A 22,500-nucleotide genomic window follows, 5' to 3' on the forward strand; every position below is an offset into this window, starting at 1 on the left:
TGCTCATACAGCTCCACACACAGCAGGCTGCCCGGGATGTTCCGCAGGAAGTCCTACACAACATCAGAAACACACACACCATCAGAAACACACACAACATCACAAACACACATCACAAACACATACAACATAAAAACCAATACAGTACTGAAAAACCAGGGTGATTCCCTGACCTTTTTGAATCAAGTTTTTTGGTTTTTCTCGCCATTTTCTCCCAATCCCCCCTCTGCCGATCTGGGGAGAGTTGTAGACTAACACATGCTTCCTCTGAAACATGTGCAGTCGCCAGCCTCTTCTTTTCACATGACAGCGAGGCGTTTCACCGGCAGGACGTAGCACGTTCCTTTCCCCCTGACCAGGTGCCTCGACCAACCAGAGGAGGCGCTAGTGCAGCGACCAGGACTCCGACATACCCCACCGGCTTCCCACCCGCAGACACGGCCAATTGTGTCTGTAGGAACGTCTGACCATGCCGGAAGTCCCGCTGCCGGGATTGAACCAGGGCCTCTGCGGTGGTAGGCAAGTGCTCTTACATCTACACTAATCAGACGCCCAACTCTACTGTTTTCTGTGTGTGTGTGTGTGGGGGGGGGGGGGGGGGGGTGCGTGTGTGTGCGTGTGTGTGTGTGTGGGGGGTGTGTGTGTGCGTGTGTGTGTGTGTGTGTGTGTGGGTGGGTGGGTGCGTGTGTGTCACCTTGAGGACAGCAGCGATGACGAACACAGAGGTGTGTGTGGGGTCGGGGAGGTCGGCCCCGCCGTCCAGCCTGTCTCTCAGCTCCCTGCAGGCCTTGGCCCCCGCAGAGCGCCTGAACACCCCTCTGGTGTAGGGCCCCTCCTGGGACAGGAACACCAGCATGTCCTGAGGAGAGAGAGAGAGAGAGAGAGAGAGAGAGAGAGAGAGAGAGAGAGAGAGAGAGAGAGGGGGGTTTCATTAAGAATCTTGCCTAGTGCAACCCAAGAGATTTAATTCCCCGTTCATTTTTTCATTGACGTTTGAGTAAGAAGAGCTTTACTTTGTCAAACTCAGGAGAGACATAGAACATTTCACTTGTACAAAAAAGAAAAGTAGAAGAATAAAAAAGGCCTAAATTGCTGCCTTTTTGGTGGTCTGAGTGAAAGGTTCTGTGGTCTCTCCTGATTATATACTGTAGCTGAATCGCTTGGTTTGACCAAGTCAATTCAAGTTCCAAATGTCTATGGGAGAATGAATGGGGGATGAAATCTCTTAGGAGCCGTGCCGAACCTGGAAGAGGGTGTGGCTTTGGCACTATTTAAAGTGTTAGTGAAAGACTGTGGGGCCTCAAATGGCTTTTCAATAGTTTCTCAGAGAAGAGGACACTGAGAAAAACAAGGGTTCTCCCACCATAGAAGCCTTTATTTGAACAGTGTGTTTCTTTAAAACGTATTTTAATACTCCTAATTTGGAACTTTGCATGCATTCTTAAATGGGCCTTTTTAGCAGCAGTAAAGGGTTCTGCTTGGTTCTTTTCTGGTACGATAGAGAACTGATCCTTTTTCACATCAAGGACCCCAAATGTGGTCCACATTAGAGCCACGGACCCCCATTTGATGATTTTTGTCTCTCAGACCCAAATCTGAGAACTTTTTTTCTTCTTCTTCTTCTTTTGAGGTTTATGGTTTACTGCCACCAACTGGTATGGAGTGTGGATCAGAATCTATTTACAATATTCCAAAAATAAGTAATAAAAGAAAAGAAAAAGATCCCAAAACTCATATCCTCTCAATCAGTTTAGGTACTCAGATAGATATCAATAACATTTATCTCCTGAGTCCTTTAAGAATATCTGTGTCAAAGTGTAGTTTTATCTCTCTGAGGTCATCTTGGATCTGAGAACATTTCCATGACTGTCTGTATTGCCGGTAGAGAGAAACTATGATCAGAACAGTCATTCTTCGACATTCTCTAATGGTGTTAACTTGAAATAACGGTGACGTTTAACAATTTATCCATTTGCTGGGGACCCCATGGAACTCCCTCATGGACCCCTGGGGGTCCCCAGACTGCACGGGCAGGGTCCCAGCGTGGCTCACCATGACAGGCTTGGGCAGGCCGTGGGCCAGGGAGCAGACAGAGCCCAGGGGCAGGCCAAACAGCCTGCCCGGGGCGGGGGGCGGCGAGCTGGGGGGCAGGGGCAGGCCGTCCAGCCCGCTGCTGGAGCCCTTCCACCAGCTCCAGTTGATCAGAGAGCGTTTCCTCTTGAAGGGCTTCTGCTGCCCGGGCTCTGTGGGGGGAGAGAGAGAGAGAGGGGGGGGGGGGTATGATGGTTTCAGTTTTCAGAATCACTGTCGATTGAGCAATACATCTTAAACCAGAAGAATTAAGCAATAAAGCCCCAAGAGGCCGTGCTTTTACAGTGATTTTACAACAGCTAAGAGGCGTTTAAGGCACACTGTAAATCACAGACTCACGGGCCTATAGCTGACATATAGCCTACCTGGTCAGGTTTGAGCAACAACAAAATGCAATATTGATAACAAATAATTGTTCTTCCGCCAAGAAATGTCGTCCTTCAAGCCCCTCCTCCAGTCAGTTCAACGTTCTATAAGAACCTTCTGTAAAGTTACGCTGGAAACGGTTTTCCCTCCATAGCTTAGCTGCAAGGGCAGCCGCATTAGAGTTCTCCGTTTCAGCCCGAGCCCGAACGGGACCCGACCCAGCCCGACAGGCTCGGTCAACTGACAATTTATGCTAATGGGCGTGGTAGGGTGGGCCTCTCCTCTCTCACTCTGGGTGGATGACGTTCTGCCTCAAAGTTCAACAATAACATCATGGCCGCCCGCTCAGCAGACCGGCCTCGTTAACTAAACACAACACAGCTGTAAATCAGGCTCTGCGTCATTACAGCTCGCTGGGGAGGAGAGAAAGGAGAGAGAGAGAGATGGAGAGAGGGAGAGAGAGGGAGAGAGATAAGGAGAGAGAGAGGCAGAGAGAGTGGGAGAGAGAGAGAGAGAGAGAGAGAGAGAGAGAGAGAGAGAGCGCTCCAAGGCTGGGTGTGCAGTGGCTGTCATCCTCCTGTAAACCTGGGCTGCCTTGTTACACAACAGATCCAAAATGTTTCTCTTCACAGCCAATAAAAAAAAGTTGGCCTGCGGTGAACAGCGATGATGTCATGGCAGAGGAGACGATGCATTTATCTGTGATCATAAACTGCCAGTCAAAAATGTGGACACGCATCTTTATTTTTAGTTACCATTTTAGAATAACAGTAAATCATACAACAGTACATCCAAACTATGAAAGAACACCAATGGAATTAAAGTGTTGAACAAATCAAAACCACCTTATATTTTAGATTCTTCAAACTCTTTGTCTTTATGGAAAAGCAAAGGCTTTGGAATGGAATTCCTGCAGGATCAACTTTGTCGAAACTAATTTCAATCATTTAAGCAGACCCCTTTATATCAGAATGGCTTTAAGAGAGTGAAACTATAGACGGGTTATCTGGTTAGGGTTAGGGTCAAAACCATCTTAAACACCCCTTCATGTTTGACTGTTTACTTTTTAAATTGAATGTAAAATTCAGAGGGACAGGAACTTAAACTTAAACCTGCACAAAAGCCATGAAAAATCTCCTTAATTTCTAGTGTCTATCATGAATACCCATACTAACCGTACTTTTGTAAAGAAATGTGTTTTTTTTATTGATTGATAATGAATGTTTATGTAATGATAAGTTAAGGACATTTCAGGGATACAATTAAGGGGTTTGGTTTCATAGTGAAAGATAATTTGAATTTGAATCGATCAACAATTCCTCTGGTCGTTTTTCCCACTGAAACACGCAATTACTGTATAGATGTAGCAATGGAGGCACCCTGCAGCCTCGCACGCACGCGTGCACACACACACACACACACACACACACACACACACACACACACACACACACACACACACACACACACACACACACACACACACACACACACACACACACACACACACACACACACACACACACACACACACACGTGTGGGTTAGTTGTCGTGTTGGGTGTGAGTGCTTCTATGGAGTGATTATGTAAGACAGTGTTATGTTAGAGACATGGAATCTGAGGGGAAGCTTGTGGTTGGCACTCTGGAGCCTTCAGGATTGGAAAACACGCACTCTCTCTCTCTCACTCTGTTGCAATTGTTTTCTCATCTCTCTCTTTTTCCATCCCTCTCTCCATCTCCACCTCTTCTTGTTTTCCTCCTTGTCCCTCTGTTTCGCTCCCTCTCTCTTGATCCGTTTCCCTTCCCGTCACCTCCGCTGACCTTCTCTCTCACTCGCCTGCTGTGTCATCTCTTTTGGCGTTCCATCTTCCTTTTCTCACAGTGCTCCTGTGTCTTCTGGGCTTTCTGTCCTGACTTTGCCTCTGTGTCTTCTGGGCTTTCTGTCCTGACTTTGCCTCTGTGTCTTCTGGGCTTTCTGTCCTGACTTTGCCTCTGCGTCGGCCCTCACCTCTTCTCCTTTCCCACCACTCTCATTGTTTTCTTCTCTTCTCCTTGTTCCAGCATCGATGTGGTGTTTTCACGTCCGAGCATTGTGTTGTAGCCTGGTTCCAGAATCCAGAATGGAATTAATTTGTTGCCGGAAAAAAAGGAAAATCCGCCCACGGGGGGCACTACATACGTTTCTAGGCCTTCACACTGACATGGACATTGTGACATCACAATGGTATGAGTGATGTCATCAGTGCTATAAGTCACTCTGTTGGTTGGTTGGTTGGTTGGTCTGAATGGGATTAGATTCATGTTTGGATTCTGAGCGACCGCCGCCCAGGAGGACCTCAGCTGAACCTCTCTGCTGAGGAAGGCCAACCTCGAACCTTTCACTGACTACGTTTACATGCACACAATAATTTCACTATTATTCAGAAAATGACAATACTCTGAATTTGATAAGAGTCATGTAAACACAAAACAGCATATTCCGGTTGACCTTTTTCTGAATTTAACATTTTCTGTTTAAGACCCCACGTCTTAAACGGCACTGTTTAGTGCCGATATTATTCTGGTTTTAGGATGATTCTTTGATCATGTTTACAGCTCATTCGCAATATGCATCTCAATTGAGGGTTTTACTGCGGTTTGCGACGCACGGCCATCTTGTCTGTTTGCAGTCAGCTGTGTGCTTTGTATACAAACCAAGTAGCCAGAGATGCATGCCTAAAAGAAAAGGCCACGGAAGGAGAAACACGCCTAACATAGTCTACTTTTAACCATTATGAAAGACTTGGATATCAACAGGTTTTTGTACAGTAGGCTATATGCGCAACATCGCAACCCCAAACTTTTCAGCTGCAAGCCCAGATGGCGTTGGTAAGAATAGGAACAAAAGGTAGCCAGCTGGTTTGTTTAGCGTTTCATGGGTGATGTTTGTAAATGGTGTGTTCATGCACCGTAACGGCCACCAGGGGACAGATTAAGAATATGGGTGGGTGAATGGATGAATGGAGCAAACGTAATGCACTTCTTCCTAGTTGCGATCCGAGGCAGCTGGATTTGCGATCATGATCACGTATCAGGTTAAGTTGCTCTGTTGATACTCAACATGTCTCACACACACACGTCGGGAAGGGAGAGAGAGAGAGAGAGAGAGAGAGAGAGAGAGAGAGAGAGAGAGGGAGAGAGAGAATAGTAGGCAACATTACAGTAATCGGAGTATGAACGGCTGCATGTAAACGGGAGTATTAGTGGATTATTCCGTTTCATTAGACATGTAAACAGCATAGTCGGAATATCGTCTTTTTCGGAGTAAGGGCAAAAACTGCAATATTGTGTGCATGTAAACGTAGTCACTGTGAAGCCAAGCAGGTTTCCAGATGAACCCCCGAGCATTGTTCCAACTGACACCATAGGTTTAGCCCGGGGCTCCAAGGCCCGCGGGTCGTCAAACTTCCTCCGGGCCTGAAGATGACTGGTTCCATGTGCAAACCACCAGAACAGTGCTTATCAACCTGCAGCTCCACAAACATAAAAGTGCTGCCTTGGTGCGTGTTTCTTTTCCATTTCCAGGCTACCATGAATGTCCCCAGTGGGATTTTAAAATGTTCTTTACAGCACTTAAAGTGCTAGCTGAGCTAAGCACAAATCCATTGATTTAATTTTTAATTTTTAAATCAGTCAAGGTATGAATGGAAGTCAAATGGTGGTTTTTGTGTTGTTTTTTTGTCTTTAATTTTTAAAAGAAAATCTAATTTGTCTAGCAATTAAAACATGATAAATACCACATCTTGACAGTTTCCACAGAAAAAAAAGTAAAAAAAGTAAAAAAACAGAGGCTTTTCCTTAACATACTAAATATAGCCGTTAGTCATAAATGGCTCAATTATTTGACAGGCGAACCTACCGATGAGCGGAGCCTGTCCTGGAGCCACCTTGCTGGGCTTGAGGATGAACTGGCACTGGGTGTCAGGAGGAAGACACTGGTCCAGCAGCAGCACCCCCGGACAGTCTGTGGGACTGGCCGGGTCCCGCCCCCCTACTCCACCGCCGCTCCCCCTGTCCCGGATGTGGCTCATCTTAATGCTGAAGGGGAACTCGTGGCCTGGGTGGGATTGCAGAGTCAAAAGGTCAGAGGTCGTGGGTCTGGTATGCCTGTCTGTCTGAGCGAGTCAGTGCCAAAACCTCATCGAAATTAGGGAGGAATACGAGCGTGTACCCCCGAAAATGATGAAATGAAGCAACCGTCTGGAGTCGGGCTGTTAGGATTTCAGTATGAACTTAAAGTGATGTTGAACTTCCTCTCTAAAATAAGAAATCAGAAAATAAATAGCAAACTGTTTGCGAAAAATGCTCCCAGATGTGAAGTTGTTGGTGTGCCACTAATGTCCGTACAGTAGATTCTACAGCACGATTTCACAAGCTATTCATCCTGTGGGGAGTGAAGCAGGAGGTTTATCCAGGGAGGATTTTACCCAGCATGCATGCTGCTTTTCATCATCAGCCTGCTTCACATCCTGACATTTACACCTCCTACTGTACCCATGATTACAGGCTGCTCCTGTAGTGCCTTGCTTAAAGTCGAAGTGAACCGGAGGCGAATGCAATAGCACGAGCATCGGAGACTGAAAACAAATTGAGAGGCGGACCATATACGTGTCGATGATTTGATTTGACAATTCTGTCGACTGGCTTTGGCATTGGTCAATCATGGCGTGTTCCACCCCGAAATCCAGTGGGATTCAGCGTGTTGTCGTGCTACGCGAGTGGGATCCGCGGAGTACCAGGCAGCCACTTGCTTCATGCGGAGCGAGCGGACAATCCGATGCATGGGTGCTGCCCGCCCGCCTGGAATCTCCGAGGGGAGACCCCTGACTACCACGCTCTCAAGCGCGCGCCTTTTACGCTATTTCTGTAAATACGATATTCCTGGAATGCGCGTTTTAACGAGCCAGTTACATTTCTTTGCATTCTTAGAGATTATAGTTTTTGTTTTGTGTTCATGTTTCATGCAATTGGCCAAGTTAGTAGTTAGTTTATGGGATAGATGACAGGCACTAGGCGCCATTTTCTACTTAATTTAGAAGAGAAAATTATGCTGAAATGAAGATTTGATTGACAGCTGCATGTCGTGATATGATTGGTTGAAATGGGGTAGAAATTTGATAGTACTAGGTGACGTCAGCAAACTGTAGATTAGTGTTATCAATGAAATCTTGAAAAATGAACTTTTGATGCGAAAAAGTGTAAAAAACTAAAGGAATTAGATTTTTGTGATTTTTTGGCCATACATCATTAACACATTCACTGCCAGCCATTTTTTTTTTACTGTAGGTAGGTTCTGCCAGAGGGTTTTTTTGAGGATTCTGGCTCATCTTTCAAGACCCGAGGATTCTTTTCTGCTAAGATTTTGTGAACACACAATATCTCAAAAGAACTACCGTAATTTCCGCACTATAAGGCGCACCTGAGTATAAGCCGCAGCAGCAAAATTGCCTGTTTGTTACATATATAAGCCGCACCGGACTATAAGCCGCGGGTGTTTTGATGTTTAATTACCATATGTAAGGGTTCGTGCACAGAGGGGATTGTCAGGAAAGAGATGGCTGTTTGGGGAAGCTCCCATTTATTAACATTTCAACAAAACAAGCATATCCCGCTGGGGATCTTTTCTTTTGGCATTGTGAGACGCTTAAAAATCACCATCGGCGGGAGCTTTACTCCAGATGCTGTGCAGCCAAGAACACAAGTGAAATTCGTTCTCTCGTGACCTGTGGTTCTCAACGTGATGGACGATTCACCTTTCTTGTTAACAGTCCTAGTGAGAGGCAGGTCGAACGTCAAAGGCACTTCATCCATATTTATGATCTGCTCCGGTCCGATGGAATATTCCTTGATCTTTCTTTGTGTGAATTCGCCGAAGTTTGTAATTTTCTCCTGGTAGTCGGGAGGGAGTTGCTGACACACAGTCGTCCGCGCCCTGACGGACAGTCCCTTTCGTCTCATAAATCTGAAACACCAGGATGGTCCACCTCTAAAATGTTCAATTTTCATTTCGGTGGCGACTGTTTTGGCCTTCAGTCGGATCTGAACGGTGGACACACCTCGGCCGTCTGCTCTCTGTGTCAACACCCTGATGCCAAGGTTACGTGCTGCTGCTCGATTTCCTTCTTTCCTTCTTCTTCTCACCGCCATCGTCGTAACACAGCCAGTTCTCCATCTTTTGAAGCATGATGTTAGATTACAACGAGCTAGTTGTGTGGCTTAGCCTTCCAAAATGTTGCCGTTAGTTTTTTAGAATGTAATACATAGAATTGGGAATGTTACATTCAATTTCATTCAGACTGTCTTTCAGGCTCAATCGCTGCCATTTTCCCCCCGGAGCGAGGGAGGAGGGAGGGTGTTTTACTGTAGTGGCTGAGAGAGCGTAGTGGCACAGTGCTCCAATCAGGTCGCGAGGCACATTTTTTGCAACATCATCCAATCAGGGTCTCGCTCTCGTAATGTCTGTCTTGCTCTCGTTCTGCCTCATACCAACATCCATAGATTTTGGAGGTCCCCGAGCGGCCGTTAGCTGATAAAATCCATAGATAAGCCGCACCGTTATATAAGCCGCAGGGCCAAAAAACGGGGAAAAAGCCGCGGCTTATAGTCCGAAATTTACGGTAATAGAATGTGTGCTTTCTCTGTCTAAAAGAGTTAGTTTGTAGAGTTAGTAGTTATGTAAGCATTAGCAGTTGAATACAGCATGGTTTCAGCGTCTGGAAATTTATTCTGAGATAAACGGCTTTTTGTGAAATTCGATAGAACAGTCACTTTAACCATTCATTTTTGGCATCAGTAAGACGTCAGACATCTAAACAATAGTTTTGAACAGTAATTTCCTCCATAACAGCAGGAAACCCCCCTCTGCTTCCAACTCCTCCCTCCGTGGGCGTTCTCCTCCGCCCTCCTTGGCTCTGCAGCGGGTCTGTGACAAACGAGTTGCTGCTCTCTGGCTGCTGCCTGGCAGTCTGGATGGGGCTCGCTGGATGGGTTTCGCTCGTTTCTTGGCGTTTTGGTTGAGAGCTCTGATGAAGCTCTTGCGATTCTGGGCTTATTTATGGTGCGTGTTTCAAAGTGTGCATCCAGTCTATTCTTGGAACCCCCCACCGTTGCCACCGCTGTGCGTCAGCGCGAAAGTGAAAGCGTTTTCGCCATCCATTTTACATTATGAGAACGGCTTCCTCGCGCTTTTCCCTCCAGTTTTGGCTCGCCTCTTCCTACTCTGGAGAGACATGTCGCCACTCAGTGGGTCGGTAAAATAGATTATACACATTCAATACCTCCAATATTGGTATAGGAGACGTAAAAGGGTTAGATCAACGTCCCACCGTCAAAAAAAAAAAAACGATTTTTTTTGACGTATTAATACGTCATTGGCAGTGAACCGTTGGATTTTTTTTTGACGGATTAATACGTCATTGGCAGTGAACGTGTTAAATACCTGGGGATGCACTGCATACTCAGGTATTTGAACTAAAAGAAAAGAAAAGTCATTTTTGGGTTCAGCTCGACTTTAAGGGCAAGGGTGGAAGTAACTACCGTAATTAAAATCATGTCGCTGTAACTGAGTAGCTATTTTGTGTTGATTTCTGCTGTATTGTCCTTCAGTCGATTCTAAACCTGTGCATCACAGAACAGATTGTGTCTTTGCATCAGCAGCAGAACCTGGATCATGGTCAACTGACAAACTGTGGCTGCTTTGACAGTGAGAAGAGGAACTCTGTCCTCTCTCCTTTTAGAACCACATGTTAAAAGATCACAGCGAACAACGTTCTCTGTTCTAAAGAAGAACTCAGGAACTTTTACCCCCGAGCACATTTTAAATCAGACACTTATTACTTTTACTTCTAAAAAATATCAGCAAAGTACGTAACAGTACTTCTACTTGAGTAGGATTTCTCTTTCCACCCCTGCTTATGGGTAGCTTGATGGTAGTAAAAGGAGTGGGATGTGTTTCTCATTGTCTTCCCTTGGCCAAGTTCTGCCTGTTTGGGGTTAAAACTGAAGTCTCCAGCTTTACAGTAATAATAGCGAGGATTTGATGCTAATGTATCTAACTGGGTTTCCATCCAAATGTATCTCACCTTTTAATCGAATTTTCAGAAAGTCGGCAAAATAAAATGTGAAATAGTGCGCGTTTCCATCCACTGCTATTTTGCGAATTATAGAGCTGTCAATCACCTTGTGTTTGAGGCTCTCTGAGCTGCTGATCAGCTGCTAGACCCGATATACAGCTCTGTTAAACACATCTAACGTTATTCATTTAAAGTTTCTTGATGATCTACAAGTAGACAAAGGTACCATAACGCCATTTCTGGATTACCAGGTGCGACTCGGCAAACTAACGTTATAATCCCAAACCGATCTCCAAAACATTTGTAAAATAGCAACGTTTGTGGAGCAACGTTTGTGGACCAACGTTGCTATGTTACAATTCCGGCTCCGAAATTGTAAAATGGTAATCCACGGAGCAGATAGTAAGTGAATACAATTTCATTCAAGTCTAGAAGTGAGTCGCCTTAAAGTTAATATCCCAGTCTTCTTCTGTTTACCACGGCGGGTATTGTGCTGCGCGTACCATTATTTACCGTGTGTAGCCCTATTGTGTGGAGGCTACACACGGCATGTCATGTTTTGCAGTGATCAAGGAACAACGGAATATCGCTTAACTCATTCAGGGCCAAAGACGTCTTTGACGTGTTATCAGGAATAGCCCAGAGGGCCAATGACGTGTTTGACGTGTTTTTGTTTTTATTACTGCAGGGCGTAGTTCAAACACTTCCCCAGCCCCTGACATAGTATCAGGTCCCTAGCATCTAAGACAACACGTGAACAAACACATACCGCAGCTGTTGTTTTGAAATTGAGCAAGAGGAAAAGCAGAAAACGGGTAACGCTTCCTTGTGCAGACAGGAGAAACGCCATTGAAACGCTCGGCGCGCTGCACGAGCTGGAGTCGCCTTCCTCTGTGCCAGCCGGGAGAAAGTAATCAAGAGATGTGTTTGATCATCGGAGGAATGAGGAAATGATCGATCAGTTTGCGAGGGCGGTGAGGACGTGTTGAATAGCCGAGGGGAAAACGGGAACGATCAAATAGCAGGGAGGATATGACAGGGAGACATGGACGAGGACGGGTGTACCAGAACAAATCAAAATAAACACAGGAACAGCTAGGCAGCAGCGGGCAGAAGGCAGTCACAGCAGCCTTCAGTTGGTTCATGAAATCGCTGGGCTGCGTGCCCTCCAGTGTTGCTCCTGGCCAATCCCAGCGCCACAGGGCGTGGTTATTGCTTATCCTATGTGGGGTTAGAAATCACGCAACGATGGGGGATCGTGTGTGTGTGTGTGTGTGTGTGTGTGTGTGTGTGTGTGTGTCTGTCTGTCTGTCTGTCTGTCGGTGTGTCTGTCTGTCTGTCTGTCTGTCTGTCTGTCTGTCTGTCTGTGTGTCTGTCTGCACACTCACTCACACTGCTGTATTGTTGAATGTAAAAAAAAAGCACTTCATGTGTATATATATATATATATATTTTTTTTTTTTTTTCATTTGTGTCATAACGAATAGTATTTACATGTCTGATGTCAATACAGTTCAAAATAAAAGAATTGAGAGCGAGTTCTGCTTGAGAATGTGTATTTTACAGAAATTGACTTTTCTCCTGTTTGTCATCTCAGAGAGACTTTTTGGGTGAAAACAGGGTGTATATAAATGGATATAAGTAGAGTACAGAACATGCTAAAAGCTCACTTTTTTTTTCCTGGTGAACCCAGAGACGTACATCTTCATTTTGAGGTATTGCAAATCACTCTGGTGCTAATAGATAATTTACTGTGGGTCTTGAAAGATGACCAACAATTATGAAAATCTTTGGCCTGTGCTAAATATTGGCAGTCCTAAACTGGCCATGAATGAGTTAAACTGTTTCCACCGCACGTTTCGCATTTTCTTTTTATTGATACACCTGACTTTTCCGCCTCCCTCAAGCGTGAAAACTTTTTTGCGATATTTGGAGGTTTTTGCAAATTAGGCAGCATTTCCACTCAGTTTTTTTATGCGCAAATTGAAATTTCACATCAAAACAGGTGGATGGAAACCCGACTTATGACAGGTGGACTCACCTATGAGAGGATATGGAGGCTCGTCCTTACTGGAGTTCACCCACAACTGGTGGTCTCTAACACAACCCTGCAGAGAGAGAGAGAGCGGGAGAGAGGGAGAGAGAGAGAGAGAGAGAGAGAGAGAGAATCCAAAATAAAAAGAATGGTCAACGTACTCCTCATTGGTTTCCTATAGTACTTGATTTGGATAGTCCAGTATTGATAGTCCACGATCAGGTGACAAAAAGTCGACTTTCCTATTTGCTGCATCTCTACAACCCGAACCCAGACATGACTTTAGGCTACCTGTCCCACTATTGTATCAGCTGAAACTGTGCTGACATGTTATAGTCACTGTATAGTAAGTCGCATATCAGCACTGGACTATCCAAGTAGAGTGTGACTCAAACTCACCGATATGCCGAACTGCAGCAGCGCCATGCGGATGACGTCAGTGGTGCTGTCAGTGTTGCTGACTGCCAGCGTCTTGGCCTGGTGGAGACATGAATTTTATATCAGACTTTATGGAAATATGCGGTAGATTGTATGATGACAAAAATAATTAAAAACAGATGGGGGGGAGAGAGAGAGAGAGAGAGAGAGGCAGGATGAATTGAAAGAAGAGACACTTACATATGCACAGTTCCCGATGTCCTTAGCAAATATCTTGAGGGGAATGGTCTTGGGGTCGTCCTTCTCTTTCTCCTCGTTGATCCGACTGAGCGGAGGGAAGAGAGGAAGGACAGCCTCAGAATGAGGGGGTTGGAAAATATAATGTAATATACTATAAAATAATAAATCTGATTTATAATATCTAATATAATATACAGTAATATAATATAAATATAATGTGTATCACAGAAGTTGACATCGTAATTGATTGTGTGTTGATTCTCATTCAGACTGTGATTATGCTTCATGTAGCAGTGATTCTTCCCATAATTGTCATATCAAGTAGCCCTAATTAGCCCACATGAGAACCACCATGAGAGCCACGAGATTTTTACCCAAATCTGAGATAATTTTTTATTGTCCGACATGATTTTGTCCAGAATTCCATGACTGTCTGTATTGTAGGTAGAGAGATAACAGTGAAACTATGATCAAAACTATGATAATTTTTCTACATTCTCTAAATTGAGTTAGGTTCTTGTCAATGAAATAATGCTAAAGTTTAACAATTCCTCAACTTGCTGGGGAACCCCAGGGACCCGCTCGAGGACCCCTGGTGGTCCCCGGGCCCCACGTTGAGAACCGCTGATGTAGAAAATAATTCAATTAAATCAATTACATTTAAATTCAATCTTTATTGCCCCATGAGGGAAATTGGATTTTGAATCACACACGATCACAAATCATGACATGAAAAAACTAGCATCTGGTACGCCCAGCCAGCCGGTTACCTTTTGATGAGCGCCAGCCATTTGTCCTTGTGTTCCACGGAGCTGAAGAGGCGTAAAGAGAGTGATAAAACATGATGAGAGGAAATCATGAGCGATAACCTTCTATTTCCCTGGTTATGTAACGTAACCCCCTCTGGCTCAAACTGCAGACTCCCCCAGGCTGCCGCCGAATTCCTGCTGTCGGCACACGTTACAGGCGTATGAATCTGTGTGTGTGCCCACGTACAGGTGCGATTGTATGCAAGTATGCATTTGTGTGTGTATATGTTGCACACTCGTGCATTTGTGTGTGTGTGTGTGTGTGTGTGTGTGTGTGTGTGTGTGTGTGTGCGTGCGCGTGTGTGTGTGTGTGTGTGTGTGTGTGTGTGTGCGTGTGTGTGTGTGTGTGTGTCTGCGTGTGTGTGTGGTTTTCTGCTCACTCCAATTAGGCTGTGGTGAGGCGAGGGGGAATTTTACGAGCGGGAAGCCGTCTTTCACTGCGGTTGAGTTTAAGGATTTATTGCTGATGTGGTGGCGTGTTCAGTTTGACTTGTCTTCAGTAACGTACATGTCGGCCTCAGAACATAGCGTACTTATTGAGAAGCATGCCGGAGCGACTTATGGAAGCGTTTTAGAGCCAGAGGTTTGTGTTATGGGCATGAAGAAGAGTCATGTGACGAGGATGTAGGTATGAGCGCCTGCGAACACGTATAGATACAGTGACCATGTTCACATGGACTGCAATACTCCCATATTAAGAAGATTCACTGACTATGTAAACATAGTCTGTGTCTGTGTGTGTGTGAGTGTGTGTGTGTGTGTGTGTGTGTGTGTGTGTGTGTGTGTGTGTGTGTGTGTGTGTGTGTGTGTGTGTGTGTGTGTGTGTGTGTGTGTGTGTGTGTGTGTGTGTGTGTGTGTGTGTGTGTGTCCGGGGGGGGGATTCAGGGGAAGTGAAGTTGCATGGACTGGCTCCTTCCTCTTTTTTTTCTTCAAATGAATAAACATTACCTTCTATGATATCTTTGCATTTTAAGGAAACAACAGTTTCCCTTCTGAGTACTCCCCTTATCGATACTTCCTCACTGTGTGTGTGTGTGTGTGTGTGTGTGTGTGTGTGTGTGTGTGTGTGTGTGTGTGTGTGTGTAGGTAGGTGTGTGTGTGTGCATGCGTGTGTGTGTGTGCATGTGTGTGTACCTGAATGTGGCCACACAGTTGCAGGTGGGCCAGCCCATGACGAAGCCCTTCTCTGGGTTGGTGCTCCCCTCACACACCTCCTCCATGCAGCCGGCCGTCCACATCTCACACACCCTGACCCGCGCCTTCAGCTTAAAATGTGTTGGAGACCTGCAGGACACACAGAGTGCTGCATGCTCATACACTGAGCAGGGGAGGGTTCTTCAATGTGGACTCCAAGGAACCTTTAGGAGTTCCTAGGATTCCAACCATACAGTATACTGTAGTGGAACCCCAGAATCAGAATCAGAATGAGAATCACTTTTATTGCCACAATATGCAAGTTACAAACGAGGAATTTGTGTCTTAGTGTCGTAGCGGTCAGGTAAAGATAAAGAAGGTTCCTTGATGCCAAATGTAAAATCATCATTTTCCTGCTGGTCTCAGCTCCAAAGGAAGCCAATAAGTAGTGCCATAGTGTTCTCACTAGAGCCCCCCTCTATCGTTGTTGTGTGAAACTTCTATCTCCAAAATGTCAACTGTTCAGGAACTAAAACAGCCTTGTTTGAGCTTGACACGACAGACGTGCATTTTCTGTTTATCCATTTGGTTTTTAAAGGGTTTCATCAGTCCAAGGGTCGTAGAACTTTCTTACCCCATAGAGGAGCATGGAGTTGGAGTTTCACCCGGCAGCCACGATATGCTATGATATGTTAGACTTAGAGCAGTGCTGACCAATTTGGGGCCCGCGGGCCAAGTTTGGAACGCCACGGATTTGGGAAAAAAAACGTTTTTTTTTGTTTTTTTCCCCAATCCAGAATGCAACTCGGGCAAGTTATCAGATATCTGCACTGATTGCAAAGGGTGGACGAGCTTTTTCATGTGGTGACTTTGTGAACTAGTGTCTGAATGTGGCTGCGGATACTGTGTTCACTCCTGAGATTGCATCCCTGCAAATTGTCATGGCAAATTGTTTACAAAAGATGGACAATAAAGCTGATTTTCAAAGTACCTTGAGGATTTTTCAAGTTGTGAATTAAGTCAAATTTCTCTCTTGATTTCAAAGGTGGAAAATACAACTGTTTTTAACTGGGTGTTTACTGATTACGGTAAATGTTTAAGCTCCCCACAAATGCAGATGTTTTTTTAAATATATATAACCAATTGCAAATTATTACAATTATCAAACAGATAAAAAGTAGATTATTATATTGAAATGTTATTTTAGATTTAGAATGTTAATTTTCTATAAAACACAATACATTTTAATGTAATTCCACAATGTTTATTTTTGGCCCTCGGCCCTCCACCCAGATTGAGTTTTGGCCCTTCATGGGAAAGAGTTTGGGCACCCCTGACTTAGAGGGTTCTATAAGCATCAGGGCCCATGAAACCTGACGGGTCCCTTATCGAGGAGTTCCACAAGGAACCTACTGGGGTCCCCTGTCGTTGCAATCTGACTTAATATTTTACTTTTTTACTTTTTCATGGGTTGAGGTCACAGAATGTTTTTGTGGCGGCCATCTTGAGGACCAAACACAGTAAACAACTTTTTAGTACCTGCTGGAAATCTATGAGAGGACTGTAACTTCAAACCATGCCCTCTCTGAACTCTACTCATTCTTACCTTAAGCTAGACACTCCAATCAAACTTTAAACAGGTCACCACTTTTAGTACTTTATTGCCCTTATTCAGCTTTTTCATACCTTTTGTACTTTTTGAGAAATCACAGTTTAAGTTTTACAGGATACTTTTTTCAACCTTTACAATGGGAGTCTATGGAGCCAGCCTTAATTGTGTGATGTCATATACACACAGATACATGTTATACATCAAACCCTTCAGCTAAATCTGCTCTCACTCACAATGTGAGAATATAAAGAGTTGTGATTTGAGATATTAACGTTTGTGCGTGGCAAATAGAGGCCATCGATTTGGTCCTCAGATGGGACAACAACAAAAAGCATTCCGTGACTGTGACCCACAAATGCCCTTTACTTTTCAGAGGGTACTTCCACAAACGTCGAACATTTGGGAGTTCTTCAAGGAACCATTTATAGAATGGACAAACTCAAAGACTGAAGTCTATTTCCACAGGAAGAAACGGGTAAACTAAGTTGAAGTGTATTTGTCTGTGATTATAGAGGGAGAAGTTGCAAAAGCACACATGTGGAATCCATACATACTCTCCCTGCTATTACATGGATGCGTGCAGGCAAACACACACACACGCAGACGCACGCACACGCGCGCGTACACGTACACGCACACACACACATTCCTCTAACACGCACTGTGTTCAGCCAAAATGTAATAAAGCCAATTATAGCCTGTGCTCTCTGCTGGATGGGTCAGCCCCGCCCACTGGCACATGACTCCCAGGATAGACCACAGAGCCCTGCTGTGTCTGTGCTGAGGGGTGTGTGTGTGTGTGTGTGTGTGTGTGTGTGTGTGTGTGTGTGTGTGTGTGTGTGTGTGTGTGTGTGTGTGTGTGCGTGCATGCGTGCGTGTGCGTGTGTGTGCGTGTATGTGTGTGCGTGTGTGTTTGGGTGGTAAAAGTAGATAAATGCACACAGCATAAGTCTGTCTCTGTGTGTGCATGTCTGTGTGTGTGTGTGTGTTATGTTGTGTGTTATGTTGTGTGTGTGTGTGTGCGTGTGTGCGTGCGGCACATTGTACGTATAGAGGAAAATATATATGTCTGTGGCATGTTTATTTACAGCGTCTGGGAATGTATGATTGTATGTTAGCATGTGTATTATAGCACACATGGGTGGACATAACGGTATCTGTGTGTGTGTGTGTGTGTGTGTGTGTGTGTGTGTGTGTGTGTGTGTGTGTGTGTGTGCGCGCGCGTGCGTGTGTGTGGATGCAGTTTGTGCACTGGGTGGGGAACCCCATGCAGGCCCAGGGCAGCCTGGTGTGGCTTTGATCTGAGCCAGGCTTCATATGGATTTAATTGGCTGGGAAATAATTATAGACTGGGGAGAAAGAAACGAAGGAGGGAGAGGGGGAGGGAGGGAGAGAGAGAGGAGGGAGGGAGGGAGGGAGGGAGAGAGAGGGAGAGGGGAGGGAGAGGGGGAGGGAGGGAGAGAGCGGGAGGGGGAAAGAGGGAGGGAGCAGGGGAGAGAGGGAGGGAGGGAGAGGGAGCGAGGGAGGGAGAGAGGGGGGAGGGAGAGGGAGAGAGGGAGGGAGAGAGGGAGGGAGAGAGGGAGAGAGGGGAGGGAGAGGGGGAGGGAGGGAGAGAGGGGGAGGGAGAGGGAGAGAGGGAGAGGGAGATAGAGGGAGGGAGGGAGGGAGGGAGAGAGAGAGGGGGGAGGGAGAGGGAGAGGGAGAGGGAGAGAGGGAGAGGGAGGGAGGGAGGGAGGAGGGAGGGGGACTCACTTGGCCTTGGCGACCAGCAGGGTGTCAGTGAAGAGGAAGAGGTGTCTGTCCTGGGTCTGCAGGCCAGTCTTCAGCTGGGCGTGGGCGTGAGCCAGGAACGTGCGGCCGGGACACCCAGCCAGGACGGCCTGCACCAGGGGACACGACTCAGGGCTCACCGGCATCAGGCAGCTCTCCCTGGAGGACCAAAGACACACACACACACACACACTCTTTTGATTCTCTTTAGTCTAGATTGTTAGGTGAAATTTAACAATTCATCCGTTTTCTGGGGGACCCCTGAAACCCCCTCAAGAACCCCTGGTGGTCCGCAGGCCACACATTGGTCTATTTCAGAGAAACAGGCTTGTGAACTGAAGGTCGCTAATTTGAATCTCTGGAGGGGAAAGTGAACAAATTAGTGCTCTCCTCCCTCAACAACTACAGTGAATCTGCCCTTAAGCAAGGCACTTAAAATGCTGCTGAACTACTGTAGTACCTTGGCTTGTGTTGGTAGTGCTAAAGCTTGTTTACCTCCAAATGTTCCCTGATGAATTCAAACTGGCAGCTTTCTGGTCTCACGCCCGTTTCTGCCCGTCAAAGTCAGCAGTAACTCCTTTATGTGTTTGCCCAAAGATCATAGCTGCTTTAGTGTTCTTCTCATCAGGCAAAATAACAGCCACACACGCTTTTATACTAACTGTAAATACTTCCAACCTGCACTAACAATCCCGTTGTCAGGTTGGCAGATATGAATTAAAGTCATTTCTTCTGTGTTTTATCTCCGCTGTCACTTCTCTATAGCCTCCAGGCTGCGGCTCCCCCACAGGCGCTACCTGCTGCCAATAAACCAGAGGCCAGGCATCAACGTTGACCACTAAACTCGGACTCGTTAGCTCTTGGCGTAAAAGGCCCAATTCATTAGATACGTCATTCCAGTGTTGACTCAGATTTAGCTTGTTTCCTCAGACGACGTTGCCAGGCACATGTCATGCCTTAACACCCTCCCCAGCGGTAATCCGAGATGAAGGTGTGATGTTTGAACGACGTCCCGCGGCGCGGCGCTAATACGCCCTCAGACCCGGCGATGGAGCGAAACAGAGCGCAGTTGATCCCGGGCCGTTTCACGACGTTAACCAAATATATCTCAACTAGCCAAATGGGAGCGATGGTATATAGCCCAGAGGTGAGAGAAGCTGGCTTGTGACCAAAACGCTGCCAGTTTGAATCCCTTAATAGCCGTTTGGGGGGAGGAATGTGAATGAGAAAGTCCCACAGCATGCAGCGCTGAGGTGTCCACGAGCAAGGCACTAAAGCTCTCTAAACTATTCAGCGGCCAGCAGACTGCGGTGGAGCTGGGCCACTCGCAGGCGTAAAGGTGTCCAACTGTGTGAGTGTGAGGCAGCGTGTTGCTGACAAATGCCATAGACGTGCTCAGCAAACATTCCCTGGATAAATAAAGCATGGAAAATACAAGCAGGTGAGACTGCGGCTGGGAATTCTCGGGGCAGGCAGAAACACAAACTTGAATAATCATGACATATTTTTTTTGCTTTTGTTTAACAGCTTAGGTTTGGGAACGCCGCTCATTGGATCACAACTACAAGATTGTGTAACACAAGAAACCAGACTAGGGCGCTCCTAGATGATTTCACTACTAGGTTGACTGTACAGTACAGTAGTAAGGATTTTGTAAACATTTTGATGAATCAAAAACAGCCACAATCCAAGTCAGAAAGCCTGTTAGAATTCAAAATCCTTACTACCAAGTACCAACACTTAACTAGCCTGTACTCCACCTATACTACTGACATCATCTAGCAGTGCCCTAGTTGGCGAAAAGGGACCGTGAAATGTTGTTCATCTTTCTAGCAAATCTAGGTACATTTCAGACTTGAAAGCAGAGTCCTGTCTTGTCTGAGGTGAAATGCAAATGAACTAGTCATATGATCAAATGTTTCATGTCCTCTTGAAGGGAATAGTTTAAGTTTCACCCACATGTCACTCGAAACTCCTCATAAGAGCCTCAGCCTTTTTCCAAACCATTTACGGCACTGAGCCATCTTTGTATAGCTTTAAAGAATGCATTGAAAGTCCATAAAATTTCTCCAAACAGCTTCTGCAGCAGAATCCAAGTGTTTTGTTTTGCCAAACACAAAGTCCAAAGTCCAAAAGGCAAATATTGACCTCCTCATTATCTCCTAGACTTTCCTAACTTCCAGAGCGACTCGGCAGGGAACTGTTGCTGCAAAGCTTTGTCAGTGAGGAACATCTAAAAGGTAACAAGGTGAACATTGACCTTTTGGACCCAAAGTGTGTTTGGCTACAGAACATGATTTAGATCAATTTGATGGACATTTCTTGCATTTTTGCTGTAATATTTCAATTGTTTGGGAGAAGTTGACTGTGGTTTCGGGGTGAGTAAGTAATGAGTGAATTTTCGTTTTGGGGTGAACTGTTCCCTTGAAACACTGCGGCTCACAGGATTGAAATATACCCCAAAAAATGTTTCATTGAAATTCTCTATGACCTTAAAGCCTCCGTTCAGTCAGTTTTTCCTACCTGTTTCACCGTTTATGTTGGATGAAAATGTACGTATGCACACGCACTGTATCAACGCACCTCATCATTTGTGCCAAAGAGCTTACATTGATAAGAACCGAAGCCTAATAGTTTGTTCCACTCATGCTCCATAGCAACATAATAAATGCAGGCGCTGTTGTAAAAGAAGCAGAAGAGCGTCTCCTCTTGTCTTCACTATACTCTTTGTCTACGATAAAACGGAAGTGGTGGCCATACTGTTTCCGGTCATATCTCTGTGAAAAACGTTATTTTAGAAGCCAAAATATCGCTTAATGTCAACAAACTGGCCAAAAGATATCAAAGCTGATGGACTTTATGGAAAGAGTCTAACTCGAAGTGGTTAAAAGTTACTACAGTTGCATTTTGAGCCTGGTAAACAGTTAGCAAATGTAGCTAACGGCTAACAGCTAGATAACGGGAGAGGGTATTTAATGTAAATATTGTATTATTTATCTTCCCATCATACGTCACTTGTCAGACCATTAATAATGTCTGACGTCATCACCCGTGTTTATCAACAGCTTATTTTTAGGACTTTGAGCCCAAAATAAGGTTATTTGTCAACAAAATACACCGGCGAACACTGTGGCTAATCAATCTTTAACACTCATACTTTGAACTGTGTAGATCCACAGCCTGATGGACAGATGGAAACATGGAGGGGAGTTTTTGGAGGAAGAGGAAATAGTTTGTGAGCTCCATTCTTTCCTGTTTACACTTCGCCACCAGATAAAAGACCTCCATCTCCACTTACACATGCACACACGCATTCTCTCTCTCACACACTCTCTCACACACACACACACACACACACACACACACGCACATACTGAAACATGCACACACATTCACTCTCTCTCACACACACACACACACACACACACACACATACTGAAACATGCACACACACACACACACACACACACACACACACACACACACACACAGACACATACTGAAACAAGCACACACACATTCTCTCTCTCTCTCTCACACACACACACACACACACACACATACTGAAACATGCACACACACACACACACATTCTCTCTCTCTCTCTCTCTCTCACACACACACACACACACACACACACAGTCCACTGCGCCCTACAACAGACTCAAATAACACTTACAGCATTCAGTTATTTGCTTAATCAGTATCTGCTCCACTGTCTTGCCTTTTTCCACATCCTCTTTTTTATTTTGTGTTGACTTCCAGTTCCACAGTAAGGCCTTGGCCACACTGATCCGTGGTGTCTGTCCGTGTGCGTTCATTTCTCTGTTCACTTCCATTCATTTTCAATGACAGCCGGTTTTGATGGACAGAAAGTTGAAGAGGGGTGAACTTTTTCTGGATGGACATATCGGATGGTCGGATAGTCACTGTCCGTTTAGCCAATCAGAGTC

At 45.4% G+C, this 22,500-nt stretch overlaps 1 protein-coding gene across 1 annotated transcript in view; it reads right to left on the bottom strand.

Moving 5' to 3' along the window:
• LOC310779021 (rho GTPase-activating protein 20-like) overlaps positions 1-22,500 on the bottom strand; it is a 59,926-nt gene that overhangs the window by 18,169 nt on the left and 19,257 nt on the right. Inside the window, exons 3-12 of the mRNA XM_083639514.1 lie at positions 18,530-18,706; positions 15,166-15,315; positions 13,993-14,034; positions 13,223-13,307; positions 13,004-13,081; positions 12,611-12,677; positions 6,357-6,554; positions 2,053-2,243; positions 695-859; positions 1-53 (exon numbers count right to left, since the gene is read on the bottom strand). The exon at positions 1-53 is cut by the window's left edge and continues 69 nt beyond it. Coding sequence (XP_083495640.1) covers positions 1-53; positions 695-859; positions 2,053-2,243; positions 6,357-6,554; positions 12,611-12,677; positions 13,004-13,081; positions 13,223-13,307; positions 13,993-14,034; positions 15,166-15,315; positions 18,530-18,706 — 1,206 coding nt within the window. The remainder of the gene's footprint in view (positions 54-694; positions 860-2,052; positions 2,244-6,356; positions 6,555-12,610; positions 12,678-13,003; positions 13,082-13,222; positions 13,308-13,992; positions 14,035-15,165; positions 15,316-18,529; positions 18,707-22,500) is intronic.

The sequence above is a fragment of the Poromitra crassiceps genome (assembly GCF_964638095.1).
Source record: "Poromitra crassiceps genome assembly, chromosome: 6".
Taxonomy (NCBI): domain Eukaryota; kingdom Metazoa; phylum Chordata; class Actinopteri; order Beryciformes; family Melamphaidae; genus Poromitra; species Poromitra crassiceps.